The sequence below is a fragment of the Dromiciops gliroides genome, chromosome 3 (assembly GCF_019393635.1).
Source record: "Dromiciops gliroides isolate mDroGli1 chromosome 3, mDroGli1.pri, whole genome shotgun sequence".
Classification (NCBI taxonomy): Eukaryota; Metazoa; Chordata; class Mammalia; order Microbiotheria; family Microbiotheriidae; genus Dromiciops; species Dromiciops gliroides.
The window spans coordinates 1,785,008-1,809,236 of NC_057863.1; the positions used below are offsets into that span (position 1 = coordinate 1,785,008).

Below are 24,229 nucleotides of genomic sequence, written 5' to 3' on the forward strand. Positions count from 1 at the left end.
CCCTACTTCCTCATTCGAATGGACCCTCCCCTTTTTCATCACTTGTCCAATTACTCAAGGGTTACAATCTACCTGCAAAAACTAGCCAACCAGAAGGCAGTATTCCTAACCCTAATTTCCATAATTATTCTTTGGGTTCTTAGCCAATGGGGGAAGTGACACAGGGACATTTCTTCAATCTTCCCTTATATGGACACAGCCCAGGAGAGGACCTAATTGAGACCAGCTCAGGGCTCCTTGAACCATGTGATCTTGTTTGCTGGAGGGGAAGGAGGTAGACTGAGACCTCTGCCTTTAAAAACAGGTCCGGAGGAGTGCCCTTTGAATGGTGACTGTTACATCCTTATTGAGAGGAGACCATCACTTGTTTCCTCACACTTTGTATCCTGAGAGGACTAACTTCTCCTGTAACCTGTAGGCAGGATACATTATTCAAGTGCTGAGGGCTTTTTCTCCCCATCTCCATTCCTTCCTTTTCCTGCTGAGTTAACATTTAACCAGTAGAGGAAGCTCTTCTCAGATAAGAACAGACTACAAGCCCTAGAGGCTTATTCTCCCCTCCCCCAAATGTTTTCTGAAGTTAGATAACAAAGAATTGTAAAATCTCAGGGTCTGGTTGTCCCAGGGGTGGGGGCAGCAGTGGTGCCACATCTGGCGGGTGGTCTGCATGTTTAGAAGTGTCTCGAAGAATGTGAACCCGGATGGGGGAGGGACTTTGCATTAGATCTAGCATAAAAAGGGAAGCTTGCTGTGCCAAGGCGCACCACTCTCCTAGACTGCCTGCCCTTTCTTGCAGGGCTTCCTGTTGGAATGGGAGCTCTTTCTTTGCACCAGACTGGGAGTCGTGCCTCAGTTTATCTATTTCTAACATATCCTCAGCACTTAGCACAGTGCCTGGCACATGGCAGGCATTATTTTTTTTATTTTTATTTTTTTTGTAGTGAGGCAATGGGGGTTAAGTGACTTGCCCAGGGTCACACAGCTAGTGAGTGTTAAGTGTCTGAGGTCAGATTTGAACTCAGGTCCTCCTGACTCCAGGGCCAGTGCTCTATCCACTGCGCCACCTAGCTGCCCCCATGGCAGGCATTATTAGCACTTCTCTAAACTCAGCTCCCCTGCCTATATGTGGGAAGAAACAGTGGGAAGGACCTTTGGGGGCCCCCATGCGCCCTCTTCATGTCTCTACCCAGGGCTGCCAGCTCAGTTGAAATTCTATTTCAATGGAGACACAAGATCAGCTCAGGTGGTTGGGGGTGAGTTGGGGAAGCAGTTTTTTCCTCTCTGACATTCAGAGAAGACCCTTCCCATCTCTCCAGCTCTATGTAGCATAAACTGCGGGCGCCTTCCATTATCCCCTTGTTCCTAATTAAGCACAAACATCACAAATTGGGGAGGAGCGCTCAGCATCTTACACCAAGGATAAGCTAGCTCGAAGGAGCGACAAAGCAAGACCCCCCTGCAGGGCAGGCAGCGGCTGTCTTTGCTGCCGTGCCTGACACCTGGTAGTAGTGCCTCATCGATATTTACTGGTTGGTTAATATTGATTGCAATCAAGCCCGAGACCACTTCAAGAACAACAAAGGCTCTGGCCAATGGGCGCTCTTTGGAGACGGGGGAGCTCAGAGAATCAAGGGTCAGCGTTTGGAGTGGGGCAGCTGCACCCCGTCTTTCTCTCCGGGTTTTTAACAAGCAGCGGCCCCCAGGCTGGGCTGGCAGCAGCCAGCCGAGACCTGGGCTGCAGCACGGTCCCCGCTAACTAGGTGAAGCGGCCGCTGGCTCTCCTAGGAACCCGAGCTCTTAGCCCAGTCCCGCCGCCCCCCTTCGCCCCAGACCCGAGGCAACCTTCAAGCGCAAGGGGGTCCATTGGCTGTTGCTGCCAGCTGCGTAAGACATCCTCGGGTTCACGTGGGTGACCGGAAGAAGCAGGGGCAGTTCTCCCAGCGTGGCCTCAGCCCACACTGGTGCAGCACTAGCCGGTGCCAGGCGCTGGCCGGGCGGCCCCTGCTGCCCTCGGGAAACTCCCAGTCTGATGGGCTAGACAACATGCAGACGCCTATGGAAAAGGCCCATCCAGACGGGATAAATACTAGCTAAGGAACAGAGGCAGCCCCTGGAAGGCTTCCTGCAGGAGGCGGGGAGGGAGAGCGTTCCGGGAACGGGGCTAGCCCGGGCCCGGGCGGGGCGAGCAGAGAGTAGGGTGGGGGGCGGGAGCGGCGCGGGGAGGAGGAGAGGGCGCGTGCGCACGCAGCCCCGAGATCAGCTACATTGTAACCTAGGGATCCGGCTCCTGGGGCCACCCGCGAACATGTGACCGAATCCCAAGGGCGGGGTGGGCAGGCACAGTGCGCCTGCGCGGCATGCCCGCGCCTCTCCTCGTCCCCTCCTTCCTCTATGCCGCGCCTCTTCCCAGCTGCTCTCGCGATCATTTCCGCCTCCGCAACGCGCCGCCGCGACCGCTCTCACTTAAAGTCTCGCGATGCTCGCGGGAGGGGCCGCGGCCAACATGGCGGACGGTAAGGAGCCCACCGGGCGGGGTGGGGCGGGGCTGCTCTGGTCCGGTTCGGTCCGAGCTCGGGCCCCACAAGGGGACCCATAGCGCTGGGGGAGCAGGCCGGAAGGGGCCGAGGGGGTGCGGGGGGAGGGGGGCCGCCATGTTCCCTTGGCCACGCTGCCCCCACCCCCACGCCCAGCCTTGCGCGCGAGCGTGACTGTGCGAGTGTGACAGTGAGTGTGCACGGTGTGACTGTGTGCGAGTGTGACAGTGAGTGTGAGCGTGCACAGGCGTGACAGTGAGTGTCATTGTACAGCTGGGTCTGAGTGCACAAGGGAGAAAGTGACTGAGTGTACACAAGTGTGTCACTGTGGCAGGGCCTGAGGGTGTGCAAGTGTGACCATGTCTGTGTGACAGTGTCAGGGTCTGAGTGTGCACAAGTGTGATTGTGTCCAGGCGTGACAGTGAATGTGAGCATGCCCTGTGCAACGGGGTGTGAGGATGTCCAGGCGTGACAGTGTCACCGTGTGACTGAGTGTGAGTGTGTCAGTGAGTGTGCACAGGTGTGACTGAGTGTGTGTCAGTGTGCGGCTGGGTCTGAGTGCACAAGGGGGAAAGTGACTGCACAAGTGTGAGTGTGTCACTGTGACGGGGTCTGTGTGCACAAGTATGTGTGCATAGGTGTGACTAAGTGTGTGTCGGTGTGCGGCTGGGTCTGAGTGAACAAGGGGGAAAGTGACAGAGGGAACAAGTGTGAGTGTGCCTGTGTGACAGGGTCTGAGTATGACACTGAGCTTGTCAGCATGTGACTGAGTCTGAGTGCACTAATGTGAAAGTGACTCTGCACAGGTGTGACTGAGTGTGAGCATGTCATCATGCAACTGGTCTGCTTGTGCTGGTGTTAGTATGTTAGTGTGTAACAGGGTCTGAGTGTAATTGCCAGGGTATTAGTGATTGTGACTGTGTGTGAGCATGATTGTGTGTGAGGGTGTTCGTGAGTCAGAGCATGTCAGTGTGTGTTTGAGAAGATTGTGAGACTGAGTGACTGTCCCGGTGAGGGTGACTCGTGTCAGTGTGTGAGGATGATAGTGTGGGTGCATCTGTGTGTGTGACCAAGTCGGGTGTGGTTCCGTGTGTCAGTGGGGGTGAATTTTGAGAAAGTTGGGGGCTGGGGACCAGGTCAGTGTGTGAGGGGTCAGTTGTCGACGGGAAGGCAGTTGGGCTAAGCCCTTCCCTAATGGCCTCTCCTCCCTGTCTGAGGAGTGCCTGCCCACTGGTGTCTGAATAGAGCATTTGCAGACAGGGGGAGAGAGAGGGGGGGGGGGCGGGGGAGGGAGAGAGAGAGAGAGAGAGAGAGAGAGAGAGAGAGAGTGTGTGTGTGTGTGTGTGTGTGTGTGTGTGTGTGTGCATGTGGGTGGGTCTGTGGCTCATTCATTGCCTCCACCCCCATCCATTTCCCATCCCTGAAACTCACGAGGGCGTTTCCAGGGGGAAACGAAACTGACAGGAGTCCAGGAGGCAGGAGCTGGGAAGCCATGAATGGAGGGAAAGGTCCCAAAGCCAGCTCCCTGCTTGTCCCCCACGGTTGGCTCCCCAGGCTCCTCCCCTCCAGGGAGGCAGAGGAGTGTGCACAGGGCCACAGAGGACAGGCTGACCTGCCTCTGGGCCTGGGAGAGCCCTCCCAACTCCCCTGGCAGGCCTGTGTCCCCCCTCCCACCAAACAGTTGTGGGGCCAAACCCTGCCAGCTTCTTCAGTGGCCTTCCTGCCCTTCTCTGAATACTCTCGACCCTGGCAGTGGCCGAAGCTGACCATAGCCGTCAGGATGGAGGCTGCTAGGGGGCTGGACCGGGGCTCAGGCAGGCCCAAGTTCAAATCCAGCCTTAGACTCTCCCTTTCTAGCTTTGGGACCCTGGGCAAATCACTTGACCCCTCTGCCTCTTTGCTTATACAAGGATAATGCTAGCCTGTCCTTCCAGGGGTTGAACTAATCCCTGCCTGGAGTCGGTGCTAGGCAGGGGATGGGCAGACACGCACTCCTCCAGTTCTGGGCGGAAGCTCACTCGAACACAGAGCCCCACAAGGGTTTTCACAGGAGCTGTTTCCTGGCCAGGCCTGCCCTTCCTGGACTTGCAGAGTCCCTGACGACTTGGCCTTTCTCGCTTTTGAATCCTCCGGTGGATTTTGTCCATCACTCTGAGCCACCAGGCTCTTCTGGCCTCCCCCATCTTGGTTCTCAGCTCCCTGTAGATTCCACAAGCACTCAGGCCTTTATTGAGGTCACTGCTAACAATGGTGGCCGTCTCTGCCATCTGCAGACCTCTTGCCGACAATAACAGCTCTTTAAGGTTTGCAGTGCAGGTTACAGACAGCTCGTTTTGTTCTCATGACAGCCTGGGAAGGTAGGGGCTGTCCATATCCTTATATTCCATGTGGGGAAACTGAGTCAGAAAGTATCAACTGACTTGCCCAAGGTCACACCGCTAGCTAGTCTCTGAGGACCAATTGGAGGTTAGGTCTTCTGACCCAGCTGCGTCCGAGCTGACTTCAACCCACCACTCATTAGGTCTGGACATTCAGTCAGTCCTGAATCTTCATAGCTTGACCTCTACCTGGCTTAGAGCTTTCCCTCTGATTCAGTCAGTAGACATTTATTAGGCACCTGCTGTGTGCGGGGGACTGTCTGAGGCACAACATAGTCCCTGCCCTCAAGCAGCTCTCCATGTAACCAGGGGATAACAAATGTGGACAAATAAGCTATGGACAAGTTAATAGGAAGGCGGTAGAGTTAGGAAGGGTTGGGAAAGGCTTCCTGTCGAAGGTGGGATTTTAGTTGGGACTTGAAGGAAGCCTGGGAGGTCAGGAGGCAGAGCGGAGGAGGGAGAGTGCGTGGGGATGCCAAGAGGCAGAGCTGGGAGATGGAGGGGCGTGTTGGTGGGACAGCCAGGGGGCTGGCTCCAGATGGAAGAGGATGGGGCTGGGAGGAGGGGGCAGGCTGGGAAGGGCTCTGGATGCCAAGCAGAGCACTCTGTGTTGACTTGTGAGGAGAGGGACAGCCAGACCGACCAGCAGGGAGGTCACTTTGGTGGCCGGATGGAGGAGGGCCCCGGGGCGGGCAGCGCAGGCGCTTGTGCCGACATGAGTGACTCGGTCAGAGTTTGATTCAGATTCTTTGTGTGGACTTTTCCCACAGCTGAAATGATCACATATGATTATGATGCCCTGGACTCTCCCTTCCCTTCCCTTCGTTTGAAATCATTCCCTTCTAAAGTTGTTCCATTGGTCTGCACCTCTGCGTGTGTGTCCCAGCTGCTTGTTCAGGCTCCTTTGATTCACCTTTCAGCTCCTGGGAAGGCGGCCTGCAGAAGGGGTGCCTTGGTACCCCAGCAGAAGGCAGCAAGAGAGTGTGGGGAAAACTTCCCAGAGGTCCCTTGGATCCCTGTCAGTCTGTCCGGGAGGTGGCCTCCTCCTTCTCCCCAGGGATGAGCACAGTCTGCTCCTAGCAGTCACTCCCACCTGGGCACAATCCCTGGTTCCTGTTCAGTGCCTCCTGGCCCCACCTTCCTTCCAGGGCAACTTCCATCTCTGCTTTCTCTTGGACCCAAGTCGAGACACGCGTGAAGGCTGGTGGCTGGAGGTTGAGGGAATTTCAGGGAGAGCTTTGGCCTCCAGGGGAGTATGTGGAGGCCACCCAGCTGCCCCTTGGTGGTGACTGAAGGTGATGGGGCCTCTGGAAGACATGGAGGTCATGGCGATGACAGCTGGCTCCCCATTGGTGTCCAGTTTGTTTGAAGGATCGCTGGGGCCGAGACTGTGGCTGGGCTGGTGACTTTGGGTGGATTGGTTGGCAGCTCGAAAAGCTTATGGTTCTCAGAGCAATGCCTGCTGGCAACTTGACCAAGGTCACATGGCCAGTGTTTCAGTAACAGAATTTAAACTCCGGTCTTCCGTAGATGGATAAGGGATGTGGTAGCGTAATGTGCTAGAGCATTGTGCCAGCAGTCAGGTCTGCCCTCAAAGGCCGGTTTGTAGTACCTTGGGCAAGTCATTGAACCTGTTTGCCTCAGGGCTTGTTCCTAGAGTTGTTGTGAGGATCGAATGTCATGATGTTTGCAAAGTGCTTACTTAGCTCGAAGTGCCTGGCACATGGTAGGTGCTGGGCCAGTCTTAGCTGTCATTCTCATCGTCAGTCCAGCCTGGGAGCTTGACACCCTCCACTCTCCCAGGCTGCCTCAGCTAAATGACACAACAGAAGGGTTCTGAACTCATCTTTTTCTTCAGAAGTTAATTTATGGATGAAGAAACTGGGGCCTAGAGAAATGAATTTCCCCAAAGTCACCCTCGGAGCTATTAGTAGAGCCAGGGCTCCAGCCTAGAATCTCTGGTGTCCAAGATCTGTTTGGCTGCTCTGAGAAAGAAAAGTGTCATTTCCACACCGTCACCAGGTGACCAGGTGACCAGGTGTGTGGGCATGCCAACACGGTGGCAGTGGATAGTGATTCAAGAAGGAATGAGAGCACCGGCCCTGGAGTCAGGAGTACCTGAGTTCAAATCCGGCCTCAGACACTTAACACTTATTAGCTGTGTGACCCTGGGCAAGTCACTTAACCCCAATTGCCTCACTTAAAAAAAAAAAAGAAGGAATGAGCGGGCAGCTAGGTGGCGCAGTGGATAGAGCACCAGCCCTGGAGTCAGGAGTACCTGAGTTCAAATCTGGCTTCAGACACTTGACACTTACTAGCTGTGTGACCCTGGGCAAGTCACTTAACCTCAATTGCCTCACTAAAATTTTAAAAAAAATCAAAGAAAAGAAGGAATGAGCAAGTATTTCCCTCTGGGGATCCAGTAAAGCCAGAGGCTTCTGGGCTGACCTCCCCCCATCCCTGGAGAATTCGGCTCTGGTTGTGTCAGTCAAGGCTGTGGGGGCATGTCAGAAGTGCAGGGACTCTGGGGGCCAGAACTTGCTTTCTCTGGTGACCCGGAGGACTCCTGGCACCCTTGGAGCACGGTGGTGCCACAGCAGATGGATTGCCAGACATCCCTTGGAGCTCGGATGAGAGACAGATGGTTTGAGAAGTGTGGACAGTGCAGCGAGCGGCTTCCTTCTCCCAGGGCAGGGACTACCGCTGCCTTTCTCGTCCTTGGTCCTGTGCTTTAGGACTGGACTTCAGATTGACGCAGGGAGCAGAGCAGAGGAGCCCAGCAGGGACCCTTAACCCGCAGCAGTGGAGAGACTGAAAGTGGGAAGGAGCGCTGCTTCCTTCCAGAGGCTCCGAATGGAGACCCAGCCACTGGGGCCCCAGACAGCCAGAGGGGGAGAAGGCACAGCCCCATGGCACCCCCCATGCCAGACTCTGTGCCACCACTCAGGGCAGACACAGATAAGACTGAAAGACCTCCTGCTCTTAAAGTGCTTGGTTTGCCCTGGAGGAAACAACATGCACACAGAAAAATAAATACGAAATCCCTGCAGAATAAGGGGGAGTTTGCAGGGGAGAGGTTCTGACAGTGGGGAGCCCAGGAAGCCTCTTAGGAGGTGGCAAGAGCTAAGTCAGCTTTGAAGGGGGCTTGGGTTTCTGAAAGGCCGAGGTGAGGAGGGAAGGTATTTTAGCTGTGTGAGGAGACCAGCAAAGGCACTGCCAGAGTCACACAGCTAGTAAGTGTCAAGGGTCTGAGGCCAGATTTGAACTCAGGTCCTCCTGACTCCAGGGCCGGTGCTCTATCCACTGCGCCACCTAGCTGCCCTGGGAAGGCATTTTAGCTGTGTGAGGAGATCAGCAAAGGCAGTGCCAGGGTCACACAGCTAGTAAGTGTCTTGAGACTGGATTTGAACTTAGGACTTAGTGACTCCAGGTCTAACACTATCTATTTGCCACCTTACTGCCTTGATGTACAGGTGTAGGTTCAAGGGTATTTGAGGGCATAGAAAAATGTGTGTAGTGTGAGGGCAGGAAATGGGGAAGTCATTGAGGGAAGGAGGAGAATGTCCTGAGGAGCCAGAGCTGATAGGCACTGGCATTTGGGTTGGGCAGTACACTCACACAGGAGGGCGTATTGTTTAGTGGGTGTCGGGCATAGACTTCCCCTATGACCAGGGCATGGGGTGGGGGCCCAGCATGGTGCTGGGAAGAAGCTGTGTCTCAGCGAAGGCCAGAAGGTGACAGAAAGAGGTTTGAGACAAGAGTGGGCATTGCAGAGGGCGGCAGACTGGGGCACGGGCGGGCAGGGTGGCGGTGAGCACAGGGCAGAGGCAGAGTTAAGCAGGCAGGGTCCTCCCGGCAAAGGGGGATGTCCCGTGGGACCCAGGGAGGCCCAGGAGGGCAGCAGGTGGAAGAAGTCTTGTGCCCAGGGCCTCTTGGCAGTGGAGAAGGCCCTGGGGGGTGGAGAATGTCCCCTTCTGCACGTCAGGCACATCCTCCCCACCAGAGTACGCTGAGGGGCTCCTGGTTCTGCGAGCCTGTCCCTTCCCTGTCATTCTTACGGCAGAGCATGCGCCGTTCCATCCGTAGGCCCGTCCCCAGTTGATGGGCCCCCATAGGCGTCCTTCTGTCTTGGATTTCTTGGGGCCCAGACCTAACGGTGTCGCGCTTTCCAAACGACTGGGCTCCTATGGGCCCCTTGGCAGGCGGCATTTGCCATCTTTGCCGTCTTTGCCAACCTGATGGACATGAAGTGGAAATTCAGAGTTGTTTTGTTTGAATGTTTCTTAGGAGTGGTTCGGAGCATTTTTATGTGGTTGTTTATAGTTAGCTTTCCCTCCCCCAAGAATTGCCCATTCCCTGAGAAGGAAGGATCGACGGGAGCTGAAGAGGGGTCTTTGAGGATGGAGGGAAGGTCAGTGGGTCATGCTGTTCTTGGCCTTTGGGAAACAGGCCTTGTGCTTATGTATTTGTTTCAGTGAGAAACTGAGGCAGCCCACTCCCCGCTTTTGCCCAGCGCTAATTGTTGGCAAGTTTTTCCTTGATGTGCATCTGGCATTTGCCTCTGCACACTCTCCCCTCCTTCATTCTGCTGTGGGTAGGGGTAGGGGTGTCAAACAGCGGGTCAAGTCCCTTCTTCACATGGCCACCTGACAGGGGCTTGAAGACAGCAGTTCCTGAGCCCTCTCTTCAGGCGGAACACTTCTGGTGATCATTTTGCCGCCCCAGCGGCCTCCCATGATTGTACACCTTAGCATTGTCTTTTCTAAATCTGATGCCCAGACCTGAACCCTGTCCTCCCAGAGTGGTCTTAGCAGGGTAGAAGAAGGAAGGCTCCCCTCGGAACCTTGCGGGTGCTGACGTAGCCTGGGAGCAGGACTGCCGGAGTGAGAGCCGGGCCCAGGGGCTGGCCCATGGCAGGAGTGATCCGGTGCCTCTCCCCTCCCTCCCTGCTCCCTCTGCCCCTCTGCCCCTCTGCCGGCTCTCGAGGTCTCCCTGCTGTGGCTTCTTTATGAGTCGTGGCCACTTTCTTCTGTCATGACCTGTGGTGTTGGAGTTGTTGGCCTCAGCTCCCTGACCTTTGCCCTCCCCTGACAGCGGGCTTGGGGCTGGCTTCCTGTTGGATTGGGAGCTCTTTTCCTTGCCATTTCCTGTCTGTTTCCTCTCGAGCGCTTACTTCTCTTTGCTCACATCCCACATCTTCCCTTTTCTTCCCGGGAGAGGCTTCTTTCACCTTTCTCAGTCTTTGTTCTTCTCGCTTGTATTTCAGTGTGTTTCTCATGAAGTCTCTGTCCCTTCTCACCTGGGAACGTCCAAGTCCATGTTGATTGACTGGGGGGTTCCTCTCCCTCTGTGTTGGCATATAAGTTGGAGTCCTGTTCAGGGTGGTCTTTTGCAGATGTGTATGGGCAGTCTGTGCTTGTGAGCTGAGCAGTACCTCATCCACTGCTTCCATTTGGGGGACATGGTAGGGCAGGGGGAGAGAGCTGGACTTGGGGGCAGGAAGACACTGCCATGTGCAGGACCAGCCATTATGACTCTGGGATAGTTAACTTTCCCTCTTAGCCTCAGGTTCCTTTTCTGTGGAATGGGTTGCTGGGTAGATCAGCAATGTCAAACTTGGGCTTGGTGTTGACTTAGAAAACCACAAATTACCGTTATCCATGTTGATTTTTATTTGTTTTGTTAAACATTTGCCAATTACTTTTTTTTTTTTTGATGAGGCAATTGGGGTTAAGTGACTTGCCCAGGGTCACACAGCCAGTAAGTGTCAAGTGTCTGAGGCCGGATTTGAACTCAGGTCCTCCTGACTCCAGGGCTGGTGCTCTATCCACTGCGCCACCTAGCTGCCCCTGCCAATTACTTTCTAATCTGGTTTGGACTCTGGGTGTGGCTAAATGAGGTAACAAAGTGCACCTGTGGAGGTGTGAGCTATTTGGGTAGTTGTTGGAGGTTACATCTTTCTTCTGGTTTTATGTGTAGTGAGAATAACCAGATTGATACGGTTCATCCCTCCTGGAGCATCACCCACTGGCGGGTCTTTGGACAAGGGTATTGCACATTTAGCACATCGCCTGGTAAATTAGTGTGAGATTCTTGGTCCCAGATCCCCCTCCTTTCCTTGTGGCTTTGCCAGGACCCCAGCGGGGGGACCACAGTGTCTGTTTCCTGGATTATTGTGGCCAATTCATCCCTTTTCAAGTGGCTGGCTTGTTGGGGATAAGGCCAAGTGGGGTTGGGCCCTTGGAGAGCATATTTGGGCTGATGTGGGGGCAATTTTTTATTTTTTAATTTTTTTTGACCAAAAATGTTAATTAACAACCAAGGAAGAAAAACCAAGTAAACAATAAGTGCTTGCTTATATTGTTTTGTTTTGTTTTCTTTTGTTTTGTGGGGCAATGAGGGTTAAGTGACTTGCCCAGGGTCACACAGCTAGTAAGTGTCAAGTGTCTGAGGCCAAAGTTGAACTCAGGTCCTCTTGGCTCCAGGGCTGGTGCATTATCCACTGCGCCACCTAGCTGCCCCTGCTTATATTGTTTTTTTAAATCACCAAAGTATTTTATTATTTTCCAGTTACATGTAAAAAGTTTTTAACATTTTTTATAAGATTTTGAGTTCCAGATTTTTCTCCTTCCCTCCCCCCTCCCCAAGACAGAAAGCAATCTGATATAGGTTTTATATGTACAATCACCTTAAACATATTTCTGCATTAGTCATGTTGTGAAAGAAGGATCAGAACACAAGGGAAAAACTTCAGGAAAGAAAAAAATACCAAAAAAAGTAGAAACAATATGGTTCAATCTGCATTCAGATTGCACAGTTCTTTTTTCTGGATGTGGAGAACATTTTCCATCATGAGTCCTTTGAATTGTCTTGGATCATTGCACTGCTGAGAAGAGCTGTCTATCACAGTTGATCATCACACAATGTTGCTGTTACTGTGTACAATGTTCTCTTGGTTCTGCTCATTTCACTTGGCATCAGTCCTCTTAAGTCCTTCCAGGTTTTTCTGAAATCTGGGGGGCACTTTTTTTTTTTCTGAGGCAATTGGGGTTAAGTGACTTGCCCAGGGTCCCACAGCTAGTAAGTGTTAAGTGTCTGAGGCCGGATTTGAACTCTGGTCCTCCTGAATCCAGGGCCAGTGTTCTAGCCACTGTGCCACCTAGCTGCCCTGGGATGGGGTGGAGGGCACCTTTTTTTTTTTGGTAAGGCAATGGGGGTTAAGTGACTTGCCCAGGGTCACACAGCTAGTAAGTGTCAAGTGTCCGAGGTCGAATTTGAACTCAGGTCTTCCTAAATCCAGGGCCGGTGCTTTATCCACTGCGCCACCTAGCTGCCCTGGAGGGCACCTTTTTAAGAACATAAAACACCAGGCTCCTAACATTCGGCACATAGTTGGGAATTTTTTTTATAGTCAAACATAATTTGGTCTTAAATTTGGTTATTTTTAAAAATTCATGTTTCTTTTCAGTTCCAAATTCTCTCCTCCCTCCCCTCCCCATGCCACATACACAGAATGATGCATAACAAATCCCTGCATTAGGCATGTCCAAAACAGAGAAAGACGGAAGACAGTCGGCTTCCCTCTGGGTCCCTCAGCTCTCTCTCCCGAGGCGGGCCGCCTGTTAGTAGTGGCTCCTCGCGTTGTCCAGACTTGTTAAATCTTCCAAAGGTGATGATCTTTATGATCCTGTTGTTAGTGTAGAAACAGTCCTCCTTGGCTCTGCTCCCTTCACTTTGCATTCAGGTAATAGGCGTCTCCCCAGGTGTTTTGGGACTTTTTAGATTAACAGAGGGGCTCGTGACCTTGTTCTGCTTCTCAGAAGCCATTGTGCAAAGGGTCCATTCTGTTCTCCGGCCTATTCCAGCCCTTTTGTTCTCCAGTCAGCTTTTCAGAACTTCGGTGTCTCCGCTCGTTTTTTCTTTTCTGCTGGGGCAGATTTTAGCACATTGATTTTGAATTTCTCGTTGTTGGCAAGGCTCCTACTCAGTGCTGGCCGTGGAAGTTAACTGTGGAGCTCTCTGGAGGTTTAACACTCAGGTTCTCTTGTGAGACGTTTGTAAAGCACGCAGCATGGTGCCTGGCACCTAGAAGACACTGAGGAAATACCCTTGCCCTTTCCCATCTTGAAACCTGTAGAAGGAAGTCATGTTTGGGGAGCTCAGGAGTTGGCAGGGTTTGAAAGGACGGTATGATGTCATTCTCGGTGCTCTGGGCAAACGCTTTCTGCAGCTGTTGCTGTGCCCTGGATGACTTGGGTTACGGATGCAGTGGAAGGGCCCTGAATGTGAGCCCCGGAGGCGATCCTGTCACTGGGGAGCAGCACCGAGCACAAGCTATTTTGCCCCCGGGATTGGGGCTCATCGGCATCTAAGTCTTTTTTATGGATTATTTGTTCCCAGTGGGACCAAGGAGAGTTAACAGAGTCACAGAGAAGACTAGCGGGAATCTGTGTGGGGTTTCAGTGGTCAGCAGGGGCTTTCTGTGGCGTCTGTGCAAAGGGAAGATGTAGGAGAGGAGTTTTCTGGGAAGGCCTAAGAAAAAGCAGTCTCATTTCTGCCAATTTCTGGATTTCCCTGTGTCTGCAAAGGATCAACTGGCAAAAATCTTCCTAAAAAGGGTTAGATTTTTCTTGATCTATGTGGGTGTACATCTCCATCGTGCTTCCTTGAAAATGAGACACCGATAGACCCTGGTACTTGAGCGGGTTTCTCTTAGCTGTGTTCTAACCTAAAACTGGGCATGGTCCTCTGGCATGTTAGAGGACAAGGGCATTGTAGAACACGGCCCATGCACTTGTGCAGGCATGACGTGTGCGTGTGTATGTGCACACATCTGTGCTCACGTGTGCGTGTGTGGTGAGCACACCAAAGATGGCGCCCACAAGTTGCCCTTGCAGGTGTGGGGCAGGTCCTCCTGCTCACCTGCCTGGCCGCCTCCCTCCTCACTGTGCTTTTTGGTCCCCATTACAGAGGAGGTAGCCAAGTTGGAGAAGCACCTGATGCTTCTGCGACAGGAATATGTGAAGCTGCAGAAGAGGCTGGCCGAGACAGAGAAGAGGTGCCGCCTGCTGGCCGCCCAAGCTCACCAAGAAGGCAGCAGCGACTGCTTCATCACACGTTTGCTGAGGATCGTAGCCGATCTCTATGAGCAGGAGCAGTACAGGTGAGTGGGCCCCCGGCCGGCTGCCTACCTGCCCCTATTCCCCTGTCAAGAAAGCAGCTTCGAAGCGTTTGGGTGGGTGCTGAGCAAACCCGTTTTGATACAACACATTTTGCTTCCCTTGTGATCATAAAAAACAGATAGAGGTTCCCTCAGCTTGACCTTCAGAGCTTTCCGTCCGCCTCCCGCCTCCCTTTCCAGGTGAGGCCAACATTTTTGGCTAGAAAGGTTTGCTGGCTTTTTCCTGCACTTGAGTCTGTCCCTCCTGCCTGGGCCTTTGTCCATGAGGGATGCAGGCTTTTCAGGGCCCAGTGTAGGTGCTGCCTCCTACAAGGGTTCCCGAGCCCTCCTTGTCCTGCAGTGGCTTCTCAGGCACCTTCCCTCCGTAGAGCTTGAGAGTCTTGAGTGCAGGGAGTGGTGCGTTTTACCATTGTGGCCTCAGCACCCTGCACGTTATCTTGTTTCCTCAATAGATGCTTGTTTTATGTTACTGAGCAGAGATGTGCTCTCAAGGAGGGTCATTAGGGGCAGCTGGTGACCCAGTGGGACAGAACACTCAACAAGGAGTCAGAAGAGCTGAGTTCAAGTCCTGCCTCAGATACTTACTAGCTTTTTGGTCCTGGGCAGTCATTTAGCCTCAGTTTCTTCATCTGTGAGGTGGGGATAACAGTAGTACCTTACTTGACTGGTTTATTGAGTCTCAAATGAGATTATATATGTAAAGTGCTTTGTAAGCTTTGCCATATAAAGGTCAGCTCTTACTTTGTAATTACAGGTAAATATGGGAGTGAGGGTCTTGGAGGAAGGAAGGGTAATAACTGTGACACAAGGAGGATGAGAAAGGGCAAAGGGGAGACTTGGGCCAAGGGCTGTGAAACATCTGAAAAGGGGGAGATCCTGGAGGAAGTTGGTCAGAGAAGGCTTCCTGGAGGAGGTGGAATCTGCTGTGGGAATTGTCCAGAGGGGGGACCTGAACAGAAAGGTTGGAGGAATAGGAGTGAGGCCATTTTTGAAATGGGGAGATGGGATTAGCAGAGGTTTGGAGATGGGGACCAGCAGGAGAATGGAAAGAGTCCTGAGCAGGGAGTTGTGTGAAAGGAAAATGGATGACTCGGTTCGAGTTGTGCCACGTGGGAAAGGTCTTTGACTGGCAGGAGCGGGACCCTCCACATCCCTAGCAGATGGCAAGGTGCTGGTGGGAGGTTAGCAAGCTGCCTTGGTCCCTGGAGTGGAGATCTGATTTTGGAGGCTGGCCCAGAGAAAGGAAGGCCAGTTAGGAGACTGGAACCCAGAAGAGGCAGGATTTCAGTGGTCACGTTGATAAAGGGGCTGGGTTTATGAGCTACCCCATGGAGATACAGCAGAACTTGGCAGCTGATTGATTCTGTGTCCAGGGTGAGACAGAGGAAAGAGGTGAGGTGGGTCCCAGAGTCCCTGAGGTGAGATGCCGGAGAGCTGAGGAGGCCCCTGAAGGTCCTTAGTCTAGCCCTGCCAGTTTATGGGAGATGAGTGCACAGAGGATGCCAGCAGATGGCCTTGAACTGGCACTCGGGCACTGGAAATAAGCATGAGCAGGCCCCACATGCCTTTAGGGAGAGAGGGCTAGACACAGATCCCTGGGGCCCTCTGCTGTTGGCCTCCCTCGGGTGGGCCGGGCTCTGAGTCCAGCCATTCAGTCAGTCCTGCGTCCTTCCAACTCGATGACTTACCTTGTGGTGCGGGTCTCTCCCACCTTTTCTACCAGGATAGCACGAGGTGCCTTGTCAAGTACTTTCATGAAAGGGGAGTAAAATGCCCCTAGGACGGTCCCTTCATCTAAAAGGAAATAAAGTTAGGCCGGAGGCAGGCTGGACTTCTGAGATCTCGCGTCCCTTTCTCAGTATTCACCAACCAGCTCTTGAATCATTTGTTCTAGAATTTTGCAGATTCCCTCCTCTCCCCTCCTCTCCCCTGCCCCCCTCCTTTTCTCTTCTAAACATCACTGGGCCTTCTCCAGTTCCATGGCCATCGTCCTGTTCTTCTCAGGTCTGCAGAGGTCACTGGCCTCAGCAGCCCCATCTGCCAGGACCCAAGGGTGTTCTTTTGGGCCAGCTGACCGCTCTTTCTCTCAATTCCCCATTGGCCATTTTTGTTCGGCCCTTTCCAATCCAAAGGGCCGGACTGCATAAAAAGATGGACCCTGAACCGGATGAGGGCAGAGCTGCTCGGCCTCCCCTCTCTGGTCAGTTTTCCTGAGCGGTGGGCCATCAGAACTAATCAGGAGCCCCTTTTTCATGGCCTGCTCAGCCCCTTGTGGGCATGACGCCTGCAGGAGGAGGCTCTCGCTGCCCGATCTTCTTCATCTTCGTAGTAGCTCTCAAACATACCCCCTTCTCCCCCTGACACTGCCCCCACCCTGGTGCAGACCCTCATTGCCTCATTCCTGGACTGGTGCCGTAGCTGCTGGTGGGCCTGCCCGCCTCGGGTCTCTCCTCCAGGACTTCTTCAGGTCAGACATTCCAGTGATGTCACCCTCTATTCTATCACCCCTATGGCTCCCTATTCCCTCCAGGATCAAATAGAAAGTCCTCCGTCTGGCCTTCAGAGCCCCTCCCAGCCCGGGCAGCTTCTCCCTCCCTCCCTGCTGTACCCCTGATGCACACTCTGCAGTGCGGTGGTGCTGCCCCAGCTGTTCCTCAGATGAGACCCTCCCTCCGCCTCTTGGCTTCAGACATTTTTTCTCCCTGCTCGTCTCTGCCTCTTGGCTTCCCTGAAGGCCTGCCTTCCACAGGAAGCCTTTGCCAGCCCTTCTTCACCCTGGTGTCTTCCCTCTCACCATTCCCAGCTAGTTCCTGAATGTCTGTTGTTTGGACCCATGGGTTGGTTCTTCATCTCTCCTGTTAGACTGGGAGCTCCTTGAGGACAGAACTGCCCTTTGCCTTTCTCTGTCTGCCCACGGCTGAGCACAGGGCCTGACACACAGTGGTCCTTCTGTGTGTTTAATGACCGCCTGCCTGCCTACATGCCAGCCCTCTGGCCAGGCCTGTGGTCTGCTCTCTAAGTGCAGCCATGTCCCCCCCTGCCCAGACGCTCTGTAGTGTAGATCGGTGACAACAGTCACACACTCCCTTGAGCTGCTTCTTTGTGGCTACTTAGGATGTGCGATCTCAGGACTGTGGCCATAACACACCTGGATTAGCCCTTGTTCTGCTGGCGGGGGGCTTCCGGCTGCATTTTGGTGCAGACTCAGAGTGTTGGCCGTCCTCCCGCCTGGCATGGGCTTCTTTCTCCACGCCACCTCCTGGCTCCCCTGGCTTCCTGCACATCTCAGCTGAAACCCCACCTTCCCTGTCCCTTTGAATCCCCGGGCCTTCTCTCTGTCTGTGCCTTCCTTTGGATACTGTCTCATTGGTGCCTATTGGTTTGCTGGTTCATGAGCCCCTTGAGGGCAGGACTGTCTTTTGCCTCTTTGTATCCCCAGTCCTTAGCGTGGTTTGTCGTCGCACGCAGTGGGACTCTTAATAAATGCTTCTTGGCTGACTGGACACTTCTGGGGGAGAAGAAATCACTTTCTGTGGTTTCTCATCAGATCTCTTGGTCGTTACTTGATCTGATGAAAGATAAAGAACGAACAATGGGTGAAAGAAGATTCTGGGGTGTTGTGCTTGTGAAGGAATACTTGGATTCATGGGAGCCGGTGAGATTGCTGAGTGCCCAGGACAAAGTCATGGGCGTCCCCACATGTAAGAGGGGCAGAAGGAAACTGAGGAGGTGGTCAGACAGGTAGGAGAAGAACCAGGACAAGCCAGGTCCCTGGAGATGAGGGAGTAGTCTGGTGCTGAGCACCCCAGAAGAACGAGGCCAGTGGGGTAGGGAGCCAGATTGCAAGGGGCAAGCCCCTGGAGCCCCGTGTGGCCTCCTCTGTTGGGGACGCTCTCGGCGACAGGGAGGAGACGTGGGAGGAGAGCTGGAGAGTTAGGGAGGTGGCCATCTGACGGGACCAAGGGCACAGACAGGAGGGGAGGAAGAAACTGATGGTGAGGGAGTAATGATGGCTTGTGCAAGCTCTTGGACCGGATGGGGGGGAATGGGGGCCAACGTCGGCAGAAAGAAAGCACCTCACTCCTTCCGAGAAGGAGTTTGGAGGGGCAGCGGAGAGGGAAGGGTGGAGGAGGCCAGGTGGGTCATGGGCAGGAGAGTCGAGCCCAGTTGGGTCAGGGCATACGTAGGGTGGGGGAGGGGGGAGGGGTTGGGGGATGGCACTGCCCCCTTTGGTAACTTCTGGCACAGGTGTTTATTGCAGGAAGAAAAAGGGGGCTGGAGGAGCGTGATGGGCTGGGCCACAGGGAGGAGCTGAGGGGCCCGAGGGCCCAGTGAGCATGGAGCACAGGTCTGGGGGGGAGGAGGGAGAGGACAGCACGTTGGAGTCAAGCACCCATCTACTGGTGACATCTATCTGGGAGGGGAGTTGGCTAACACGAGAGCAGACCGGCGGGATTCCAACTGCACCAAAGGTGAGGTGAAATCGAGTCCCATGGGCGAATGTAAAACTTCCCATTGGCCGTAGCATTTATCTAGCACCTACTGTATACTGGGCACTGTCCCTGTGCTTTATAAAGACAACCTTCAGAGGTAGATGCTGTTATTCTCCTCATTGTACATAGAAAGAAACTGAGGCAGACAGAGGTTAGGCGATGTGCCAGGGTCACCAGCTAGTTAGTGTCTGCACTGTGGGTACCAGCTCTCTGTGTACTCTGGCACCTCCTTCTGGGTTTTCGCTAACCCCACATTGTTTCCCAGCATGGGCATTTGGGGGTTAAACAGTCATCTAAAAAGACTGTTGCTGCTGCCCCCCCCCCCCGCCTTGTGCCAGGTGGGCATCTCTGCCATCTTAGGATCACGCCCCTTCAGCTTATTCTGGGCTGAGCAAACCCTTGAGTCTGCAGACCTGCTGGCAGGGTCTCAGTGGAAGGGCCATTCGAGTCAGCTCCCTGAGGCGCTCTACCGTCCTCACGGACCGATCTGCCTGGATCACTACCAGTCTGAGAGAGCAAGTGTATGGCATGGTGCACAGGAGGCTGGGCCTGCAGCTACCCCAGACTGGGGCGCTGGGCAGTGACTGGACCTCAGTCTCCTTATCTACAAAGGGGACACGAGCTAACCTGTCACCTTCACCGTGATGAGATGAGGGAGGCTTGGCCCGGCCAGCAGAGGGCCTGAGACCGCTCCTCCTCGTTGTTCACTGCAGGTGAGCAGGACATCAAAGGCCCCATGGCAGAGGGTCAGGGCCGGAGAGGGAGGAAAGATAGCTTCTGCCGTGGCAGAGATGGGGGGTGATGGGCAGAGGGGGTGGAAGGGCGTGTGTGGCTTGATTTGAAGGCAGGAGGGAAGGAACCAGTGGGTCTGGAGAGAGGGTGTGAGGGAGGGGTCCGTCTGCAGGGCTCAAGGGCACACACAGGAGGGGTGGCCTTGGCTACCTCTTTGTCAGGGCCTGGGGGAAAAGAGAGTCTGGGAGGTGATGAGAATGGGAGAAGAGCAAGCTGGTGACAAGCTGAGGGGGGTGGGGGGGTTGGAGAGCAGGGGAAGGCTCAGCCCCCTGAGCCTCCCAGTGTGAGGAGGGAGGGCCTGGTTTGGCTGCAGCTGCTGCCGGTGTTAGACTGAACTCTGGTCAGCAGCTGGAGGGGGGGCTGGGCGTGATGGGGCCAGGGACGGCGAGAAGACTGAGCCAGGTGGTGGCTCACAGGAGCCTCTGGACAGCTGGTCTGCTGGGATGCAGGAGGGGGAGGATGTGCCCCTCTGATGAGGAGGCTCCTACGTGGGAAAGTGGGAGATTGAAGACAAAGTGTCTCAGTGGGCAGGGACCAGCCTTTCTTGGGTGCCCGCCACCGGCCAGGCCTGGGGCTGACGGCTTTATGGTTGGTATCTCCTTTGGCTCTCATGGCAGCCCTGTGAGGTAGCTACTGTTGCTGTCTCATTTGACGTGAGGAAACTGAGGCAGAGGTTCAGAGGTTTGAACTCGGACCTTCCCTGCGCGCTGGACTGCCAGCTGCGGGCAGAGCCTCTGGTGATGTCCTGACCTCCCCACCCTCACTCACAGGATTGTTTTCTTCAGCAAACGTTGAGCGAGCCCATGGGAAAGATGAAGGGCAAAGGCGGCTTTCAGAAGGGGGTGGAAGGGCCCGGGCCAGCAGGAGGGGAGGGCTGGCTTGGGGGAAGGTGCGATGCCCTAAGGAGGAGGCAGGCTTGCCCAGGGGCGATGGTTGGAGGCCCCTTCCCTCCTCCCCTTGAGCGGCTCTTCCTTCAGCACTTGGCTGTTGGACAGAGCCCAGGCCCAGCCCAACCCAGCCAGCCTCCCTCCTTCCTTCTGCCCCTGCTCTGCTCCCAGGTTTTTCCTGCTTCTCCTGGGCAGTGAAGGCCCTCAGCCCAGACCTTTCCAGCCTGGAAGCCTGGCCCTGAGCACATGGTGTATTTTTCCTGTACCTTCCGGACTCTTAAAATGGCTTCCCCCACCCCCACCCCCACCCCCAATTCCTCTCCATTACATTTTGTTTGTTTGTTTTTTTGTTTTGTTTTTGCAAGGCATTGAGGTTTAAGTGACTTGCCCAGGGTCACACAGCTAGTAAGTCCATTACATTTTTTTTTTTTAGTGAGGCAATTGGGGTTAAGTGACTTGCCCAGGGTCATACAGCTAGTAAGTGTTAAGTGTCTGAGGCCGCATTTGAACTCAGGTAGTCCTGAATCCAGGACCGGTGCTCTGTCCACTGCGCCACCTAGCTGCCCCAAGTCCATTACATTTTAAAAATTGAAATTAAATATTTTCAATGAACAAAAGTCTAGTTCTAACCCCCCTGCCTTGGCCCATTAAGGAAAAAAGAGGGGGAACAAAACCCTTGTAGGAGATATGCATCTACTCTCTCCATCAGTTGTGTCCCCAAACGGGGCTAGAGCCAGGGCTAGAAACAACCTGTGGTTCCCAAAGGATGCTCAGGGAATAGTCAGAGGGCGGGTTTGCCATCTTTCTTCTCCCACCCCAAAGGTGGGCTCCACCAGACCCTGTGTGAGCTGGCAATAGAGCGGGGCTTTGTCGCTGAGATGCCGAGCTGAGATCGCCAACCTGGGGTCAGGAGATCTGGGCGGCCAGGGGCACCTCCTTTCCCTCTCTGGTCTCATTTTCATCATCTTGAAAATGAAGGTATTGGTTGGAATGAGTTTTAGCCCCAATTCTTACTCTCCTTCCTGTTCTAAAGTTATATTGTTCTAAGATATTTCTTTCCCACCAAAATGTTAATTTGGAGAACTGTACACTAAGTCCTTAATGTAAACAAAGCCAAACATTAAAACCATCCCCTACATCCAGATTTTTAAAAGGAAAAAAATTTAAATTATTTAAGTTCTTTTTGACAATTTAAATTCAGCTAAATCCTCCATTCTCCTTTTGCTGTGTTAAGTAATTCATCAGTAAAATGAGCCAATTCTAAATTTTTACAAAATTCACCTGCTGTTTTCTAATCTCTTCAATTTATGAATGTTTTTGATGGGAGCGGCCTGCTGGATTCCTCTGATCATGGTTTTGATCGGGTTGTAGGGATTTTTTAAGAATTCACTGACCAGTATATGTTGGTGTAAAAGTGGCAGAAATAAGAATTGGCCTAGCACTCTTGACAGCATGACAGCAGGACTGTGGCTGAATGAAGGGGATTCAAGGACTCTTCATTTTCATGGAAGCGAATCATAGGGTCCTTGCTGTTCTCTTGCAGTTCGGGAGCTGTCACACTGAACGGTGGTTTCTCCCATATGGGAGTGCTCCGCAGCCCCTTGTGGCTTGATGGGTTGAGTGCCGTGCTTCTGAAAGGTGTCCAGAAAACAATCCTTGTTCATTTGTGGGCTGAGCTGGGACGGAGCATTGCTGAACCCTCATATCTGGAGAAGAGTAGGGTGTTGTTGATGTGGTGGAGTTCTTCAGTTGCTCCCTTTGGGAGCGTGAGCCTGTGGGAATGCTTCTGAGGTCTCTCTGGGAGAGAGAGCAATAGAAGGTGTCCTGCCTGGTTGGGGCAGATACCCTGCTGCCCTTCTTCGCCCCCTGAGCCTGAGGCTCTGGAAGGGCAGGCAGCTTGGCCCCCTACTTTGTGCCTGTCTGGCCAAAAAGCTTCTGAAAACAGCTCCTGAGCTCCGGCTGCCTCTGACCCGGTGTGGTGCGCTGTCAGCACCTCAAGGAACAGAAGGGCGGGTGGGGCTTTCCAGGTCTTCTCACAGCAGATCCTACATGAGCAGGAGGGCTTTTATCCACTTGGACATTTTGTCAAGTCCCCCTTCCTCGATTTTTTATGTCTGTTCTGCCCCTGTGATTTCATTGGTGTGAAAGTGTCTATGCAGGTGCGGATAGCAGCTCATTTGTAGCTCAGCTTTGGAGAGCTTCCCAGGGCACCTGTAGATGCAAAGGAGTCAGGACCTGAATCTGCGCTCAGTCCCCCACACTTTTACATGTCTCTGCCTTTGCTCACGGACTCCCTCTAGTACGAGACTGGGATGAGAGCCTGCCCAGGCAGAGGGAGCATCCCTGACCCAGGGCACCTGGATGCACAGCTGCTTCCAGCAGAGTCGTCTTAGACTTGGCTTGATGGTCCCTGACTTTCTCTTCCTAACTTCTTACCGGGGACTCAGCTCATCTGTATGAACCAGTTTTTGGGGCGGGGGGGATGGGGCAGGTATGACTCTTAATCACAAGCTTTAATTGGCCATTTGACTGTTATGAGCATCCCCATAGAAGACATTTTGGAAGCGGCACATCTGTATCGGGCAATAAATGATGCCCCACATGTTCCAATTCCAGACACATTGACTCAAGCTGTAGCTTCTGAAAAGTTTCTAGGCTGCCGGCTGGCCGGCCCTTTGTGGTCCCGCAGACGAGCCGTACTTAGGGGGGTTGACTTGTGCTGTTCGGCTCATGTGGCTCTTTTCCTTGACCAGTGACCTGAAAATCAAGGTTGGCAATCAGCTCATCAACGCTCATAAGTTTGTGTTGGCTGCGCGCAGCGAGAATTGGAGTCTGGCCAGTTTGGCCTCCACTGAAGAACTGGACCTCTCAGGTGAGTCTCTGGCTGGCAGGGCCTGGGGCGGCTTTACTTGCTTTGCAAACATTTGGCGAAAGCCTTTTTGGGAAGTGGTCCCAGTCACGTGGTACCCAGTCACACGCTGGCTCTTTGCCTCGGGACAGTGGGGACATGTCTCCTTAGCAGCCGTGAGCCAAGCAGGGGCCAGCGCAGTGGCAGCCATCAGTGGTCCTCGCTGCAGAACCTGCTGAGGCTCCAGGAGCTTTGTGGGGCCGGTGGCTACCAGAAGCTGTGTGTGCATAACTGATTCACTGAAGGAAGGAGCCCTGGGCCAGCAGCAGGATGAGTGGACTGCAGTCCACTTTCCCCACCATCCACACTGGCTTTTAGCACAGTCCTCATGAGGACTACTCTGCTCGAAGGCACCAGAGACTCTTGGGGCTGACTGGACGTCAGAGGCCACGTCTCATCTGTCCTCTGCCTTGAGCATCCAGTCTTTGGGCTCATCCCAGGCGCAGGGCTACCTCCTGATGGGGCCGAGTCCAGTAGTTGACTGCTCTGATCATTAGGAAGTTCCTGCTAATAGTGAGGAGCTGAAATGAGGCCCCTTTGGGATATCAGGAAATCCCAGAATTTCCGACTTGGCCTAGTTCTCTGAGCCCATCAAACCCAACCCATATCTGAAAAGGGTTCCCCTCTGCAGCCTGCTGGACAAGCGGTCAGGCACCTAGCCTCGGCTTCCAGAGGCAGCTCTGATGGGGAAGAAGTTTAGCCTGGTTTTCTTGGTTTTTTCTCTTTATTTCTTTCTTTCTTTTTTTTTTGGTGGGGTAATAAGGGTGAAATGACTTTCCCAGGGTCACATAGCTAGCAAGTGTCAAGTGTCTAAGGCCGGATTTGAACTCAGGTCCTCCTGAATCCAGGGCCGGTGCTTTATCCACTGTGCCACCTAGCTGCCCTCTTGGCTTAGGTTTTCATTCAGCCCAAGCAGACTCCCTCCGCCCCAACCCTGGCTGCTTCTGGCCCGTGCCCCCTCTCCCCCCCCCCCCCAAGCACATCAGCTTTAATCCCCCTTCCACCTGGGAGTTCAGGTGCTTGGCATCTGCTCTCAGTTTCCCTGAGTCTTCCTTC

The 24,229-nt window shown here is 53.7% G+C and overlaps 1 protein-coding gene across 2 annotated transcripts in view; it reads left to right on the top strand.

Moving 5' to 3' along the window:
- Positions 1-2,436: 2,436 nt before the first annotated feature.
- ANKFY1 (ankyrin repeat and FYVE domain containing 1) overlaps positions 2,437-24,229 on the top strand; it is a 75,461-nt gene continuing 53,668 nt past the window's right edge. Inside the window, exons 1-3 of one of the 2 annotated variants that reach the window (XM_043993002.1) lie at positions 2,437-2,513; positions 13,883-14,075; positions 23,019-23,137. In XM_043993002.1, coding sequence (XP_043848937.1) covers positions 2,477-2,513; positions 13,883-14,075; positions 23,019-23,137 — 349 coding nt within the window. In that variant the 5' untranslated portion in view covers positions 2,437-2,476. Of the gene's footprint in view, positions 2,514-13,882; positions 14,076-23,018; positions 23,138-24,229 lie in introns of those variants that run through there. The other variant, XM_043993003.1, reaches the window with a different exon arrangement.